This window comes from Magnolia sinica, chromosome 11, assembly GCF_029962835.1.
Source record: "Magnolia sinica isolate HGM2019 chromosome 11, MsV1, whole genome shotgun sequence".
Lineage (NCBI taxonomy): Eukaryota > Viridiplantae > Streptophyta > Magnoliopsida > Magnoliales > Magnoliaceae > Magnolia > Magnolia sinica.
Window position 1 is genome coordinate 15,792,956 of NC_080583.1, and position 19,517 is coordinate 15,812,472.

Here is a 19,517-nt window from a genome sequence, read left to right on the forward strand (position 1 = left end):
TTAATAAAATCAACATAAAGTCTTCCTTTTCTTTTCTTTTCTTTTCTATTTTTTTTTTTAAAAATTCTTACATTACTTTTTCTTTAGTGATGAATGCAACCAAGCCACCACTATCGTAGAAAATATCCCCCTGTCTGCAATGCAAAAAGAATTCATATGAAGGACTAACCCTTCCCTTCACAAATTGTCTAATCACCTTGTCAATTAGGGGTTAAATATAGAACCAATCTTCTCAAATCATGTCTTAATCGATCGATCTTGGTGCTTGGGTCACATGGTGTTAAGTTTGATTCGAGTCGAATGCAATTCTGGCATGCCTGGCACTTACATACTCGTACATGCATAACTGAAATCAGGCTATTCATAATAGGTGGTGTGGCCACATGTTCCAATTGAATAACGACAAATTTAATTACCAAATTTGGTTGTTTCTTAGAAGATCCTGATTTACTCGGCAACGGAAGCATCGAGTTAGTCATTAGCCTCGCTCTCTTCAATATCATTAGATACATAGAATGACTCTCCTTAAAACCACTAGCATAAACATAAACACGGTTAGCTTTATGAGAAAGACATAGAGGACTCACATGATCCTCATCAAAGTTTTGAATGAAGGCCTGAGCTAGAAGGTAGAGTCTCTTGTGATGGCTTGAATAAGGCAATAGAACCTCCTATGCTGGCGCATATGAGAGACCAAACAAAGAGAGAAGTAGTGATAGTTCTGCCTGTGACAAACCGAAAGAAGTGGTCATGGCAGTGTAAGATTAAGAGTGGTGGTGACTAAAAAAAGAGAGTGGTGGTGACTAATGTGCTAGTCCAGTGACACTAGAAAAGCCTTAAGGGACGACGAAACCGTTGTGGTGCTGTGATAGGAGACCTACTAGGATGTGGGCCAATGCTTTGGTGAGGGTGGGGTTGTGTCAGTCTTGGTGTAACTAGCTACAATGAGGTAGACAGTGGGAGGTGTGATTAGTGGGGGTTTGAGAGGGATGGGATTTGAGAGGAGCATGGGTGGTGGAAGAGATGGTGCACGCAATGATAGCGGTGGGTACAGTCACCGATGTGGCAGAGCAAGCAGTGGAAGTGTGAGGGTAGTTGTTGGTGCATAAAACAGGTAGTGGAAATAGAAACGGCAGGTGTAGCTACTAGTGTGTTAGAGCAGGTGGTAGAAGTGGCTAATGAAACTATTGTTGCAATAATATGGGCGATGAACATGGGTTGCCACAAAATGTGATGGTGATTGGCGATCGAGAAGAAAAGAAAATTAATAAAATATAAAAGAGAGGTATTTTAAAGTTTTTTTTTTAAAAAAAGGTTCTTGTGGGAATAGTCCCACATTGGAACAAAAGGAGTGCTTTTTCTCCTTTATATATAGTTTCACATTGATAGCCTTTGTATTATACATCAAATCACTTTTTTGCATAGATATCTCGACGAGGAGATCATTTGCATCGAGCAAACCTAAAGGGTTTGTAGACCCTGCTTAACTTTTAAAGGCGTGCAGATTAGTTAAATCTCTATATAGTCTTAAACAAGCTCAAAAGCAATGACATGCAAAGTTTTACTCGATACTTAGAGATAATGGTTTCAGAATAAATGAAGTAGATAAGTATATATATTATAAGAATAATGGATTTATGAGTATCATTATTTATTTATATGTTGATAACCTATTCATATTTAGGTCAAACATTGTCATTATTAATCAAACCAAAGACTTTTTGTTATCATCCGGGTTTGAAATGAAAGACTTAGGAGTGGTTAATGTGATCTTAGGGATCAAAATTATTAGGAAAGAGGATGAGATTGTTCTTTCACAATCTCATTATATAGAGTCCACTTTTAAGAAATATAATATAATAGACAACAAGCCTGTTTGCACTCCTTTTAGCTTATCGTTCGTTTATATTCCAATAAAGGGGTAAGTGTGGATAAAAATGAATGTGTTAGTATTATATGCAATCTTATCTATATAATGAACTGCATTAGACCTGACATAATTTATGTTGTGGGAAAAATAAGTAGATTTTCAAGTAACTTAGAGTGCTAAAGTATTTGAAAAGGACTCAACATTATGATTTAAACTATGGTAGATATATGCAACAATATTAGAAGGATATTCTGATGTTAATTGGAATTACATTTATGATGGTTGCAAAGCAACCGGTGGTTACATCTTTCTCGTAGGTGCAGGAGTTGTAGCTTGAAAATCCAAAAAATAATCTATTATCTCTTACTCTACTATAGAGTCTGAACTTATAGATCTAACCTCTTCCACGGAAGAGGCCGAGTGGTTAAGAAATGTTTTATATGATATTTCGTTTTGGTTAAACTAGTTTCTATTGTTAAACTAAACTATGATGGTATTGTAACCATCAAGCATGTAAACAATGCACAATATAATGATATGAGGACACCAATAAGCTGAAAACATAACATAATTAAATAATTGCTCAAAGAAGAAGTGACATTTATAAATGAGATTAGATCGCTAGAGAACTATTCACTCCCCAAGTATAGGGTTGTGATGTAGTAATAAACTCGGTGAGACCAAGGTCGAATCCCAAGGGACTGAAACCTGTATGTTATCTGAAACTAGGTAGAAATAGAACTAGCCTAAGATGAAATCTAAATCAAATATGAATTGATGAATAATAGTGAAATACTAATCTAAAACTTAAGGAATTTAGAGGAAGGAAACTAGGGATTCAGAGGATCCACTTGTAGAGATCAGGGAGATCTTATGCCTGCATCAAGAATCATGGAAATTAAACTGAACTTACTTGATCTAGTCTTCACGAGATGAAAGGTGTATGAATTAGAATGGATTCCATCATCAAATTATGCCCAGGAGACAAAGCAAACAACAGAATTAAACTAATTACCAACCAATCAACAATGCATGAAAGTTAGGAAGGATACCGTCATCCAACCATGCCCATGAGACGATGGTGAACAACAGGGCTTCCTGGTGTCATAAACATCAAAAGGAGGAAGAAATACTCAAAGCCATCGCAGATCTATTGTAATTTCAATCATAACAAAACATTAAAAACTAAAAGTATTCCCTTAATTGAACCGTAATCAAGATAGTTCAACTATATAAATCAAAGCCAAAAAATCATTCTCATCACACTACAAGCTTCACCTCTTAGCCCTAGCTAAGGGGTTTAGCCAGCCATGAAAGGGCTAGAACCTGAACAAAAATCAAGCAATAAGAAGACAAAACCTCTCCTCTACTCTCTCTCTTCCTTTTGATGCACGTCCGACCGAGCGCTCCCTTCTCTTTTCTCCTTGCCTTGGTTTTCTTCTGTTTCTTTCTTTTATAACCTAAGATAGGATGCTGGCTTCTGGATTTACGCAGCAACAAATTGGAAGAAAATCGTCCGTAAGGCGTATGCATGTTACACAGTGAAAGTGCAAACCGCACTTGCGTTTGGACTGAGTTTTGGGGCCAAAGATCATCCCAAACTCTGATTTTGCTTCCATGGTTGGGGTTAAGACCCCCTTTTCTAACGTTTGAACGGTCCGGATCACGCATCAGAATGTGCTCTGGATCACGTTACGACCGGAGAAACCGGGCAGCGTCCAGACGCTCGTGATTACGCACGCCAGGCTGCGCTGAAGCTTGGTGGGCCCACTTTGGATAACGTTTTGAGATATCCACACCGTCCATTAGTTTCTTCTCCAAAAACCATTACAATATGAGTCATTTTAGAGCGCTGATAACGTGGCCCACTTGATTGATCTTGCGGCAATGATTCTGCCGTTGGAATGGTTGGGACGCCGTTTTTGCTATCATCTTCAAGTTTAGATACCTAGGCCCTAGTAACATGGACCCTGGGATTCTAACTGACGGTTCAGATTGGACTTCTGAACCGTGATGATGGCCCACAAATGAGGACCGCAGGTCCCTGTTTTAAACAGAGAACGGCACTGTCGTTTTTGAATTGGTCACGGGACCAGCCCGTTTTGGAAGGAGGTGCAGCTGTCGTGCACATCTGGAGTACTTGTGCACCGTGCACACCCTGCTCATGTGGGGTCCACGGTGATGCTTCTGGGAGATCCACTCCATCCATACGTCTTACCCTCTAATTTAAAGGGTTGAAACCAAAATTGAAGTATATCCAGATATCAGGTGGGCCCCAAATCGCTGTTCCATGGGCTGATCTAATTGATGGGCCACTTCCATAGTGATCTGAGGGCTGAAATTTGATTGTACGGTTAATTTATGGCCCTCAGGCCATGTATGAAGTTTTGAGCCAATTAGATGGCGGGAACTATGTGATCTTGCATTCTTCACCAATTTCGGGCCTCTTTAACATGAATGGCTTGATTTTCTCGGATTTCTGGCTTGTAAATTCTTCAAGCTTGGTCCTCTGGAGTCCGTCCCTTACCTTTAGTGTCATCAGAGCGTTAAATCCATGCTTTAAGCTCCCTTTTAGTCCATGCTCATAAATACACTCTGCATCACAAACATGATTAAAGCGGCCATTAAACGGTATCATGTTCGTAAATCCAAGCAATAACTGGGGTCCAATATGCAATATTTGACCCTCAACAAGAACTTAGTAGATCCTTTAACTAAGGGCATTGTAAGAAAAAATAAATAAATCTATAGTACAGCTATGGGAATGAGATTTAAGCCAATTAAGTGAACTACTTATGATGGTAACCCAACATGAATGACTGGAGAACCTAAAAAACATGTTTAATGGGACAAATGAGTTACATAGCAGTATTAGGAGGCACTAGATTTAAGAAACTGAGGTTTCTGTCCCATTCTAATGTTAAACTAGCTACTTGTGACAGATTGAAGATGAGGTCAAATCTCTCAATGAGCTTTATAGTCCTTATGGATGGGACGCATGGTCATGAGTGCGATCTGGATAAACTCACATATATGAGTATGAAGGTGTGGTTGCCTTCTATGATAATTTGGCTAGTTTTCTAGAGCACTCATGAAATTAGGATTAGCACATGGCCTTAAAATGCATTATATATATATATATCAAAGAAAGGTGATCCTGCGAAGAGGCATTAAGAGAAAGAGAGAGAGAAGATGTTAGGAAGAGGAAAAGGAGGGAAGGGATTGGGAAAGGGAAGAGCGAAGAGGCATAAGAAGGTATTAAGAGACAACATTCAAGGTATTACGAAGCCTGCCATCCATCGTTTGGCTCACTATAGTGGGGTCAAGAGAATCAGGGGTCTGATCTACGAGGAGACGAGAGGAGATCTCAAGAACTTCCTTAAAAACGTCATCCATGATGCCGTCACCCACATCGAGCATGCTCGCCGCGAGACCATCTCCACCATGGATGTCGTCTATGCACTTAAACGCCAGGGCCATACCCTCTATGGCTTCGGCGGCTGATCAGTACCGTCTGTATTGAAATCTGTTTTAGATTTTTGAATCCGAGGTGGCGATGTAAAAATCCTTGTGAGCTATGTTTTCTGGTTCTTTTGGATGATGTTTTGAAAATCACGAATGGATGAATGAAATTTGCTTTTTGATGGGAAAAAAAGGTGATCCTGTGTGCACTTGAAGTACTAATCTTACCATTTAATAACTTAGTTTTGTAAGGCATTGCTTGGTCAATCCAAGTGGATGGCAACCCCAAATGTAGGACGATAATGTAGTTTTAATTCTTGGAGACTCAAATCGAATCCTCAGACACCTATATTTATTCATTTTCAAAACACTTTAGAACTATAATAAAAACTAAAACTAAGTATTTGATTTGGATTATAAGAAGCAATGATAAAGACCTGAATAACGTAAAGAGAAAATCAATAAAACAAAACACTAGAGCTCCAATAATTCACTTCTAGCCATTTTTAATGTCTAATTCAATTTATTCAATCAGATAACTCAACTGGAATCGAAGTCCTCTCCTATCCAGCTGGATAATAGAGCGGTTAATTCAACATCCATGAACCAAAAGAGAAGTAAAACTTCAATTAATTTAGTTCTCACACGAACTACCAAGTTATTCATCGCAGAAAATTCAAAGTATCTATTGTGCCCGTAGTATATGATAAATCAATGAATTTTATAGATCAATTCCTTGTAAAATAGATAAGTAAACAGTCTTAGCCTTCCTAAGCATCTAAAGTGCCCAGAGTCGACAATGGATCAAAGTAAACTAAATCTGAAGCTTTATTTAAACTAAAATCCATGAATTATTTATCATTCAAACCAAATAACTTGAATCAAAGTAAACTAGAGCATTAAAAATAACTACAAGCTTCACCTATTAGCCCTAGCTAAGAGATCTAGCAAATCATTATCATAATTGAAGTTAACTCTAAAAAAAAATGAAAAAAATAACTTGGAACTGAAAGATTGGAGAAGAAGAACGGCTCCGTAGAGACATCGCAACCTCTTACCCTCTCTCCCCCAAAGCCGAAATCATACTTAGAATAGCCTAAAACATCTCTTTAAATAGGAAAAATCTGCATTTGACTTTGTATTGTCTTGAATTTCTACACTCTTGTTATCCTTTAGTCCCACCGATTGTAACCTTTGTCCGCACCAAACATCACTTTGATTGCATCGATGGGGTCTTTCGGTTGCAGCCAAATTTCCTTTAAATACTTATGAACTCTTTGTCTCCCTTAGGTTGCACCGAACTCTCATTCAATGGTATCGAACCTAACAAAAGAAGGGGATTCCTCTTGCTTCGAAGTGTGTCTGTTGTGTAGGCGATCCTATTTCTTCCCCCTCCTCGGAATCTCTAGCCTACCTTTTTCTTGTGGGAAAATTAGCGTCAACTATATGGTCGTGGGTAGCGAAATCTTTTGGGATTTCCATTCCTCACCACCTCACCATCTCAGCCCGACTCCACTAGTGGTGGTTTAGGGCCCTCCCATTCTGGAAAATCCCAATCCGTCTTTACTTAATCCCAGCAATGGCTCTGTGGAAAATCTGGAAAGTAAGGAATAAAGCTCGGTTCAACGGCCTTCCCATCTCACCGGCTCGTGTGATGGAGAAGATCTCCCCCCCCCCCCTTTAATCCCAGCTGGCGCTAGTCCCCTCAGATCCTTCCATTCCTCTTCCCCTCCTTTGGCCGAAGTCGTGGTCAAGTGGCTCCGCCTTCCTGGGGGCTGGTCCAAGCTTAATGTTGACGGCTCCGCCTTGTCCAATCCTAGGTTAGTGGGCGGTGGGGGCATTTGTAGAGACTCCCAAGCTAATATGCGTTTTGCCTTTTGTCGGGGCTACGGGAATGCAACCAATAACATGGCTGAGCTTCTTGCTGTGTATGATGGACTGATGTTGTGTATATCATCCGGTATTAGTAGGGTTATTATCGAGTCCGATTCCAAGTAGGTTGTGGATTGTTTAACTGGAATTTCCAGCGTTTTTTGGAAGTGGATCTATTGGGTGGCTAGAATCAGGAGGCTTTGCGGGAGGGGAACTTTTTGCATCTCTCTTATCCCAAGAGAAGCCAACGGGCCAGCAAATAGTCTAGCTAAAGAAGGCAGCTCGTCCCAATCTTTCAAGTGTTTTTAGAATGTCCCCCTCCTCCCTCGACTGGTCAAGTGCCGTTATCTTCTTGACAAAGAAGGCCTCGGTTCCATTAGAAAGGACAAAAATCCACTTTTGCATAGGATACGATAGGCGGGTAGCTGAATGATGGCTGCTTGCCTGAAATACCTTAGGTTGTAATCTTTTCTCCATATATGGATTGGTGGGCCCATTGGCCATCCATTTTTTGAAAAAAAAAAACTTCGGTCACACCGAATCTTCTCCATCTTTAATACTTGGTTTCCTTGGATTTTTAGTACTTGAATTCTTCAATATTGTTCTCCAAATCTCAAATTCTTCATCGCCTTAGAGCTTGATCTCTTTTTGAGATGTAATGCATCCATTTAAGTATGTATTCAATTTTACATTTAAAATTACCTTGCATATAGAAAATATATCTAATTAGATCAATTAAGTATTTGAATGCATCCGAAACTAGTGCATTTGAGAGCATAAACATGCAATGTTTAAGCATGATTATTATCCACTAAGTCTATGGTAAGGGATTGCTTCTTACCATATAAAGGTTCAGGTCTACATAATACTTTTGTTTAGGCACACTAGATCTGATACTCAAATATATTTTCTTTTTAAAAAATAGTGGGAGAATGTTGGTTTGACTATATATATATATATATATATATATATATATATATATATATATATATATATATATATATATATATATATTTTTTTTTAAATGAAGAGGGGAGAGAGAGAGAGAGAGAGAGAGAGAGAGAGAGAGAGAGATTTCTTTTAAACTTATAAGAAAAAGTGCTTGTGGGAATAGTCCCACATTTGAACAGGAGGAGGGTGTTTTCCCCTTTATAAATAGTTTCATGTAGATAGTCTTTGCATTAGCTCTTGGGTACGATATCCAAATAATACACGAGCAAACCGTGCCACATCGTGCTGGGCTGTGCTTCGGCTAGTCTACATGATTGGTTTTACTTTTTCAGAATTTATTTATTTTTTTACTGAGTCTTGCGGTTGCACGTCGTACGTCACTGCAATGGTGTTGTAACCATTCACATAACCATTTACACACATTGAATACCACCTTAGCCCCATGTATCAGCCATGTGTGCTTTAGAGATTACTATTTATAAGCTCTTTTCGAAATACCTAATACATAAGTCAAAAAATAAACTTGCCACGACGTCTCTCTCTGTCTTCTTCAAGTGCAAAAGAAATTTACTAATCCTCCATTACTGACTTTAAGTTTTGTTTTTCAATTATTATACAGTCTTTATATATTTAGTATATATCAACTGTTGTGGTGGTGGAGTCCGTCATTTTTGCCGATCAGTAGTTTTATCCCAAAGGCGGTCGCAACAACACATGGGTCATTCATCTAGTTCGAAAAATAGGTATGAATAGTCTTTAGAAAAGTGACTTAATTATGCGCCTCCCCTAAGTACACCATTTATATTCTCTTATTTTCCTTCTTCGATTAAGTTGTACTCGTTTTAGTTTAATTTTTTTTAATTATTTAATCTATTGATTGCTCATTATATCATATCTGCTATTGGTGTTATCCTGCAAATGTTATTACTTTTTATAATTTTTGTGCATTGAAATAACATTCGCTGCACCCGGCGCGCACTTACTGTTATGGAATCATGAGACCATCCCCTCAAGGATACATATTGGATTTTAAGTTTGTACAAGGTGGGCATTGTGCATGCAACTAGTTTGGGGTGGGGTCACCATGGTCCGTGTATAAAATATTGCATTTAACACGGTTGCCCCAGAAATCATTACTGACCCAAACATCAAAGTGAGTGAACTACGTGAATGTTAAGGCTTTTTCGGTGGTTGTCCATTGTTGTTTATTACGTGGCTCATATTTTGATTCAATTGCAGTATTTTTGGGTCATCCTATTAGTTGTCATATTTTTGGGCTATTCTATTTTCATATTAGGCATTGTTAGATGAACTAGATGTTATTCACACACTATAGCAGACCCCAGACATTACTAGTTGTCAGCTACAACATCACCTTTTTTTTCTTTTTTTTTTCAAAAACAGGACGATTTCCATATATCTTCGGAAAATTACAATTTCAGGTTGCCCAGATGGAAAAGGACCTAGGAAACCTATCGAAAATGGAACCCTTAAAGACAGCAAAAAACTCGAAAGAAAAACCGACGGGTCTAGGCTCTGATGGATCCTAGACCGACCTTATCAAGGAAGATAAGGCCTCTAACTTGCGAAGGGAGGGAATGGTAAGAATTAAAGAAAAAAGAAGTTTGCTCTCAAATTGACCTCAAATCTTATAGAACCTTTTCCCATATATATGTCCACAATATGCAAGATCTAGAATTAAAATTAAAATTTTAAAAAAATAAAATAATTCCACTTGCAATACATATAGATCATCATCATCATGTTCACCACCATTTCATAAAAACAGATTAAGGTTAATCAAACATCTGTAAACCTCAATTACATGAATACGATAGCCACAATATCAATGGTTGGAAATCGTACTTGCAGGGTTACTTAATTGGAAACCCAGTAACGGATGCCAAGTTTGACGGTGACTCAGTGGTACCACATCTACACGGAATGGGGATTATATCCGACGAACTGTATGAGGTGAATTCCATGCCCCTATGAACCCAAATACCATATGTTCATCGCCCCCCATAATACTGGTCCTTCAAAAAAAAGGACTTCTGTTCTGAAACAATGGGGCCTGTGGGTCATTGATCCAGAGCACTATATAGGTACATCCAAGGCAGGCCCAGCAGACTGACTGTCTGGATTGATAATCACTTGTTTCGTAAGTTTTTTTATTTTGGAAAAATTCACATATATTTCAAGAACACAGGGCCGCAAGCGGCTTACAGGACTGGAAATTCGGGGCGGGCCGGGACAAAAATGGGGGGCCCAAACACGAAATCTCGATCCAACTCAAAACCCAGTCGAGTCGATTTGGACTGAAAATTTGATCCATTTTCTCGAACTTGTAGTTCTACTTTAGTGTTTTTAGTATCAGTTAATATTTTAAAAAGTATAAATAATATCGAGTTGCAATGAGTCAACTCGAGTTTTCTTGAATTTTGACCGATTCATGACCTGATCAAGCATTCGATGAGTCTTATTGAAATGTGGTCAAGTCGACTCGACTCAGAAAGTCAAGTTGAATCTGTAAGTTTTTAAACTATTCTGAAGACCTGAGGATACTATTGAACCCTATCTTTTCAACTTTTCACCATCTGCCACAGTGAAAGGGCCTACCAGATGAACGGCTCGTATTACCCATGGTCACAGTATTCTATTGGTAGATGCACCACAAACTATAATTTCGGGCAGTCCTTGCACTACCAAACCGGTGTGTCCCGCTGAAATGGATGAAAGGTGGAAGGCAGGTACTGCTCACAGCTGAAGTGCAATTGTAGCCCGCCAGGTGGGCCATGTGAATTGGTGTGAGACGCATTTCCTAGGGCAGGACCCACCATAGAGGCCATGGAAGATCCTCCTTTTCCCCTTCTATGATTCAATTTGTCATACTGAATACCTAGGATCATTTGGACAATCCATCCTATGGTTTGCCCAAGACCACAATTTATGGTGGGCCCTGCCTATTGAACCGTTCGGATCATCCTTACACATGGTCCAACTAGCTGAATACGAATTCATTTTAGTGATCATGGATGGTTTCTTGACCTTGGTTTCAGGACGTCATGAAGAGTTGCAAAGGTGATTATACAAATCCAACTAATCGGCAGTGTTCAGAAGATCTTCAAGCAGTAAACGAGGTGGGCCACAGATCAGACGTCAAACTTCATGCGTAAAGCATAAATTCTCCCACACGTGTTGACATGGCATACGTGTTTGAGAACTGGGCCATCCATACAGTGATCACCATGGTTATCACTCCTAGTTCCAAAATTAATTGGCCCTCGTGTGTGAAGAAACCTCTACAACCCACCATGTTGTATAAATAAAATCAACTCAGTCCATCAGATCCTTCGTCGATGCTAGGCGCTGGGACCAAAAATCATCCAGAACCACAATTCAGGTGGGCCACACACAACCATATGTTTATGTATTGGCCCCATTGTGTATATCTTTGATCAAACCTGTTCATCCATCAGGTGTGACTCACGGGGATGAAGGGAATATACAAAAATCAGCCTTATCCAAAACTCAGGTGGGCCACAATAACTGAACGATTAAGGCAAAATTTTATAGCAGACCATTGGAGTGGCTCATCTGGATTTCTTTCTTGGGCTGATATTTTGTATTTACGGTGAACAAGGGTTTTCACCTAGTGGACGGAGTGGATTTCACATAGAGATAGATGATTCCAGGGAATTTGACCAAACTGACCTTAAAGTTGGTCAAATTACCTAACGAGATTCAACCTTCCAGATATCTCAAGAGTGACCTTCTGACAACTTTTGGATATTGTTTCGAACGAAAATGCATCTTTTTTTTTTTTTTTTTGGCTCCCAAAAACCAAAAATAAAAAACAAAAAACCAGAAAAACAGACAAAAGTAAACTACCTCTCCCTGATGGCGCCTTACCCCACTCTATCTAAGAAAAGAAGACCACGAACCTGATGGGGTAGGTCAGCCCATGTAGAGCTACAAAAGACTGATTGGGACGAACTCCCCTCGCGGGCTAGTGCGTCAGCTGGGGTGTTGCCTTCCCTGATTGGGACGAAAATGCCTCTGTCATTGGTTTAGAAGTCGTACAATCCTGGAGTGAATAAGAAGTTACCTTCTTTTTGCAACCCCAAGAAAGTGACGGATTGGCTACTCCCCTGCCACCAACCAATGGCTGGTGCTCGGTGCTCTGTGGGCCCCACCATGATGTATGTGTTTCATCCATGCCGTCCATATATTTTTCCAGATCATTTTATGGTATGAGACCAAAAATGAGGTATATCCCAATATCAAGTCAACTACATTACAAGAAACAATGTTGAATGAGCGAAGACTATTAAAAACCTTTTGGGGGCCATAAAAGTTTTAGATCAAGCTGATCTTTGTTTTTTCCCTTCATCTGTGTTTGTATGACCTAATCAACAGATTGGATGTCAAGTAAACAGTACAATAGGCATTAGGAGGATTTTAATGGCTAGGTAGTAAAGGAAGTGAGCACGTTGAAAACCACGATCTATACAACATAATAACCACAACCCATATAACATGGCAACTACGACCCATGCAAACCACGACCTATATGGGGCCACATTAATGTATGTGTATAATCCATGCCGCCATCCTTTTTGTCGTGTCATTTTAGAGGTAAGGCCCAGATATCAGCTTGATCTAGCACTCGTGTCGGCCAGAAAATAGAAAATAATAGTGACAGTAGAAAATTTTCAGGCTCACTGTGATGCTTGTTAGAAGTGGATACTGCTCAAGTTATGACTTTTTGGGCCCACAAAGAGCTAGCCAACAAGGTGGATGGATCGGATCACCCCATTGTGGGCCTTAAGTTATGGTACCAATGGTTTGGTAGAAAAGGAAGTGAACACGTTGCAAACCACGAACCATGCAACATGACAACCATGACCCATATAACATGGCAACTACGACCCATGCAAACCACGACCCATATGGGGGCCACATTGATGTATATGTATAATCCATGCCACTCACATGACAACCAAGACCCATATAATATGACAACCACGACCCATGACAACTACAACCCTTAACACATTACAACCACAACCCATATAACATGACAACCACGACCCATGTTATATGACAATCATGACCCATATAGCCTGCACTTTTTTTTAAAGGAAATTCATTTAACAACGGCCAGGACCGGCTGTACAACTTCGGGAGGGCCAATAACAAAAAGGGAAAGGTCCTCCTGCTCCTGCAGTCTATCAATAGTCATCTTATATTCAAAAAACTACGACCCAAAGATGAGAATGATTCAACCGGTCAGGTGAGCTATTCCATGGGAAACAATTGAGATTGGAAATTTTACTCAGAATTCTACTACATTCTCTACGTTATGGTCCATTTAAGATTTATATTTGAAAAAACAAAGATTTATATTTGAATGAAATTTAGTATCCACAGTGTAAATAGATCGTTTCATCTGATGGACGGTAAGGATCTTATATATGTTTATCTCATGTAGTCACCAAGTTAGTGCAAGTCACGCCATAGTCGTGCAAACGATATTTGTATAATAGCATAGGTCGCATCAGGTGGTTGTAATGCGGTAATGGTGTGGTTGTAATATCATAAGGGTTGTAGTTGTCATGGATCGTGGTTATCATGATATATGGGTCATGATTGTCATGTTATATGGGTCATAGTCTTCATTTTATAGGCCTTAACTCTAAAATAAGAGCCATGACCCGACATGACAACCACGACCCATATAACATGATAACTACGATTCATGACAATTACGACCCATTACAACCAGAACCCATATTACATGAGAACCACGACTCATATAACATAATAACTACGATCCATGACAACCATGACCCATATAACATGACAACCATGACCCATATAACATGACAACTATGACCCTTACCTCATGACACAACCCATGACAACTACAACCCTTATAACATTACAACCATGACCCTTACCACATTATAACCACCTGATGCGACCTATGCTACTATACAGATATCGTTTTCACAACTAAGGTGTGACTTGCACTAACTTGGTGACACCATGGGATAAATATACATAAGATCCTTATCGTCCATCAGATGAAACTCCATGGGTCGTAGTTGTCATGTTATATGGGCCGTGGTTGTCATGGGTCGTAGTTATGTTGTTATATGGCTCATGGTTTCCCATGGAGTAGCCCACCTGACTGTTGAATCATTCTCATCATTGGGTCTCAATCTAAATATAAGGTGGGGCATCTAACAGACAATGTGGATCTTATTCTCATAAAGTTATACCGTACCAAGTTAGAAAAGTAACGTGCACATTTGTACCAAAGCTAGCCTGGCGTTTTTCGAATATAAGATGACTATTGATAGACTGCAGGAGCAGGAAATGCAAGTTATATGGGTCGTGGTTGTCATGGGCCGTAATTGTCATGGATTGTAGTTATCATGTTATATGGGTCGCGGTTGTTACATGTTCACCTCCTTTAGCACCAAATGAAAAGATCGTCATTGGTACAATAGTCTAAGGCCCTAAAATGACACAGCAAAAAGGATGGGCGGTATGGATTATTCACATACATTAATGTAAGCCCCACTAGTTGGTCCTAGGCCTATAAAATGAAGACTACGACCCTTACTTCATGACAACCACGACTCTTACCTTATGAAAACCACGAACCATATAACATGGCAACCATGACTCATACCCGGGTCACGGTTGTCATGTTATATGGGTTATGGTTGTCATGTTATATGGGTTGCGGTTGTTACATGTTCACTTCCTTTACTACCAAATGAAAGGATAGTCATTGGTGACAATGGGGTGATCCGTTCCTTCCACCTTGTCTGCTAGCTTGCCGTGGGGCCCGAAAAGTCCTGACTGGGCAGTGTCCACTTCTAACAAACATCATAGTGAGCCTAGAAAGTTTTAATAGTGGGTTCCATTGTCATCATTGTTTTCTATTATGTGGCCCACACAAGCTCTAGATAAGGTTGATATTTGGGCCCTAGCCCTAAAATGACACGACAAAAAGTTATACACATACATCAATGTGGCCCCACCATTATTTTCTATTTTCTAGCCCACACGAGCATTGGATCAGACTAATATTTGACCCTTGCCCCTAAAATGACATGGCTTAAGGCCCACAATAGGGTGATCCATTCTGTCCACCTTGTCAGCTTGCTCGTCGTGAGCCCAAAAAGTCCTAACTTGAACAGTGTCCAATTCTAACAAACATCATGGTGAGCTTGGAAAGTTTTAATAGTAGGTTCCATTATCATCATTATTTTCTATTATGTTGCCCACATGAGCTCTGGATAAGGCTGATATTTGGGCCCTAGCCCTAAAATGACACGACAAAAAGGATGGGCGGCATGGATTATACACATACATCTGGGCCCCACTAGTTTGGTCCTTGCCCACGCGCAAAAAAGGGTTTCATACACATCAATTTCTTAGCATTAAATACAGCGTAACTTCTTATTCCCTTAAAAAAAGTACAACTACTGAAACAAGGACAATGACATTTTGGTCCAAGTAATTTACGAAAGCTTGTCTGGAGGCCACCCTAGGAATATTTGAAAGGTTGAATCTCATTAGGTAATTTAACCAAAGTTCGAGGTCAGTACGGTCAAATTCCCATGATTTTGGTGCATTATTTCCCACCTAATGTATGGCCTGACCTGATTTTTTTGGATGGGATATTCTCACATCCTGGATTTTATACACGTGTACCATGGGGAACGTGTGGGTTGTTGGTAGAAACAACATTCCTCTTTGTATAGGCCTGTTCCCACCTTTTCATTTTGCATGGCAATCTTTTACAAATGCAGTGCACGGTTGGATTAAATATAGGCCAAACATTGGAGCCGAGTTGTTTTTATGCTTCCCCAAAGCCCGAAGAAATGGAGAAGCAGAGAAGATCTCTGGAAGAGGATTCAAGGGTGTCCCACCTCTTTCAAGCACCCTTCCATCATTCTGATTGTAGGGTAAGAACACTTTTATACCTACATCTACTGAATATTTCTACGCATGTTTATACATGATACTCTAACTTTTGCAACATGTGCATGTGCATATGTATGTCACTGGGAATAAAAAAGAACTAGTGAGGGTGGTCATGTATCGAAAGTAATACATCCACGCTGTAGGAAATTCAGGTCCTTAGCAGTTAGATACGAGGTCCATTATAATGATCTAAACCGTTGATGTACTTATTGTTGAGATGTGGAGCCACATCTGGGGGTCGCACGACCGGTCGTGGCCCCTGCTCGACCGGTCGTGCAGCTCACACGACCAATCGTGGACTGGCTCGACTCAAAGTCCAGCGAGCATCAATTTTGGGTTCCGAGGTGCTCGACCGGTCGTGGCCCATGCTCGACCGGTCGTGGGGTCCTCTCGACCGATCGTACAGCCTGCTCGACCAGTAGAAGTTACACAGTTTCATTTCCGGATTTGATGTAGACTGCAGATTTTTGAGTCGGCTTTCGCAAGGGTGCGAAAGGGAAGTTGCCTAAACTATATATAGGTGTCCCTAAGGCTTTTCTAGGGTATGGAAAAATAATTCTAAGGTGTGGGCAAAGAGTTTTCTATGTACTTCCAAAGGAGAAGTTAGTATATTACCTTGTAATCTTCATTTTTCTTCATAGTGGAAGTTTGCATTCGTGATTTTTTACCCTTATTGGGGTTTTTCCACGTATATCTTGTTTTGTGGTTTGTTTGGAATGCTTTGATTCTTTTTCTAGTTTATATTTCTTCTTGTTTATCGTTTGTGGGTGAGACTTGAGATTGGATCTCGGTTCACCGCGTTGTTAGCGTGCTGTGCAACAACTGGTATAAGAGCTATTGGTTTAGTTCTATTGGGAGCGATGACGGAAGAAGGGAAGACTAGAATTGAGAAGTTTGATGGTTCAAACTTTGCTTTCTGAAAGATGCAGATGGAGGATTATTTGTATTAGAATGACCTCTATATTCCTCTAGGAGGAAAAGAGAAGAAACCAGAGAAGATGACAGATGATGAATGGTTTTTATTGGATCGAAAGGCTTTAGGAACGATCTGACTCTCTTTGTCTAAGAGTGTCACCTTCAATATATCCAATATGAAAACTACAAAAGAATTAATGGAAGTCTTAACCACCATGTATGAAAAACCCTCAGCGTCCAACAAGGTTCATTTTATGAAACAACTATTCAACATGAAGATGTCAGATGGTGGGAGCGTGGCTGAACATCTAAACGAGTTTAATACAGTCACGAGTCAGTTGGAATCCGTTGGCATTGTTTTTTAGGATGAGATCAGGGCATTATTGATCTTGTCTAGTCTGCCAGACAGTTGGGATGGTTTGGTGATTGTTGTGAGCAATTCCTCAGGGTCGACAAAGCTGAAATTTGATGATGTGGTCGGTCTAATTCTCAACGAAGAATCTAAAGGAAAGGCATCAGGAATTTCAAGAGATTCAAGGAATGCTTTAAACGTTGAAGGAAGAAGAAGATCGCTAAACAAAAGAGGCAATAAACACGGGCGTTCTAAGTCGAGGGAGAAGTTCAAGGGACCGAAAGACAAAGACGGGAGTTAGCATTGCGGCAAGAAAGGATACATTAAACGTGATTGCAGGGCGCTCAAGAAACAAGAAGGAAACTCTCAAGGCGGGAAGGATTTAGTGAATCTATCTGAGGAGAATGACACAGAGGCGTTGGTCTTGTCTCTTGATACGAGGAATGAGTCTTGGGTTATAGACTCGGGTGCTTTGTTTCATGCCACTTCATGTAAAAAAGTTCTGCGTAATTATGTATCAGGTGACTTCGGGAGAGTCTACCTAGGTGATGATGAGTCGTGCAGTATTGTTGAAAAGGAGGACATTCATGTAAATCAGATAAACGGAACGGTTTTGAAATTGAAAGATGTCAAACATGTACCGAGTTTGAAACGTAACTTGATCTCAGTGGGGCAATTGGCCGATACCGGTTATGTGACGACATTCACCAGTGATTCCTGAAAGATCACAAAAGGTGCCTTGGTGATATCTCGAGGCAAGAAGGGAGGTACTTTGTACGTGACTTCAGGATCGTATAGTTCACTCGCAGTCGCATCAACTGGAGTGAATGGGTAGTTATGGCATCGGAGGTTGGGACATATTGAGTGAGGAATGGATGAAAGTGTTATTGTCAAAAGGGAAGCTACCAGGGCTAAAGTCTATTGACTTGAAATTCTTCGAGAACTGCGTGTATGGCAAGCAGAAGAGGGTAAGCTTCAAGAAGACGGGACGCACTCCAAAGATGTATCTATTAGAGCTTGTACACACTGATGTGTGGGGACCGGCACAGGTTTTATCTCTTGGTGGCTCACGTTATTTTGTTTCCTTTATTGATGATGCTAGTAGAAAACTGTGGGTCTATTTCTTAAAACATTAATCTGATGTATTTGATGTATTTAAGAAGTGGAAAGTTATAGTAGAACGAGACAAGTAAAACAATAAAATGTCTCAAATCTGATAATGGGGGAGAGTACTGTGATAAGAGATTTAAGGAGTATTGTGTAGTAAATGGAATCAAACATCAGAAAACGATTCTAGGGACATCGCAACAGAGTGGTGTGGCTGAGCGCATTAGCAGGACTATCCTTGAGCATGCCAAGAGCATGAGGTTACATACAGGGTTGCCCAAGACCTTTTGGGCAGATGCTATGAGTACTGCCGCATATCTCATCAATAAAAGTCCCTCAGCACCATTGGATGGTGGGCTACCAGAAGAAACGTAGACAAGAAAAGAAGTGAACCTTGCATATCTCAGAGTGTTCGGTTGCACTTCATATGTTCACATTGATGCAGAGCACAAAAACAAGCTGGATGCGAAGTCCAAGAGGTACACGTTTATAGGCTACGGGCAGCATGATTTTGGCTACAGGTCTTAGGATACAGAAAACAGGAAAATCATCAGAAGCAAGGACGTAATTTTCAATGAAAAAGTGATGCATAAGGACAGTATGTAGGAAAATAAGGCCGAGAAAAAGGAATTCGTAGAGTTAGAAGAGTTACTAGACATGGGTGTTATAGCGCCACAAAATGATCATGCACAGGAGCATTATGAGGCAGAGCCGCATACACCGGTTGTGAGGAGGTCTACTCAGGAGAGAAGACCCATGGTCCGATACTCACCCTCCTTACATTATCTACTGCTGACAGATAATGGTGAACTAGAGTGTTTTGAAAAGGCATTACAGTCGGATACATGGGTTAAGTGGGAGTACGCCATGGATGATGAGATGGACTCTCGTGAGTCTAATCTTACATGGGAGCTAGTCACTCTACCTATGGATAAGAAAACTCTTCATAATAAGTGGGTTTACAGACTGAAGGAAGAGCAC

At 40.1% G+C, this 19,517-nt stretch overlaps 2 protein-coding genes across 2 annotated transcripts in view; both read left to right on the top strand.

Moving 5' to 3' along the window:
* Positions 1-19,517, top strand: part of LOC131218030 (serine carboxypeptidase-like 18) — a 158,766-nt gene that overhangs the window by 103,915 nt on the left and 35,334 nt on the right. The window contains exons 21-22 of the mRNA XM_058212711.1: positions 10,020-10,129; positions 11,215-11,295. Of these exons, the coding sequence (XP_058068694.1) occupies positions 10,020-10,129; positions 11,215-11,295 (191 nt within the window). The remainder of the gene's footprint in view (positions 1-10,019; positions 10,130-11,214; positions 11,296-19,517) is intronic.
* On the top strand, positions 5,041-5,480 carry LOC131218869 (histone H4-like). Its single transcript, XM_058213734.1, has one exon. The coding sequence runs from the start codon at positions 5,063-5,065 to the stop codon at positions 5,372-5,374; it is 312 nt and encodes a 103-aa protein (XP_058069717.1). The 5' UTR covers positions 5,041-5,062; the 3' UTR covers positions 5,375-5,480.

What these genes read in the sequence shown, in the direction of transcription:
- LOC131218869 (XM_058213734.1), top strand. Translation starts at nt 5,063, where the DNA reads ATGTTAGGAAGAGGAAAAGGAGGGAAGGGATTGGGAAAGGGAAGAGCG.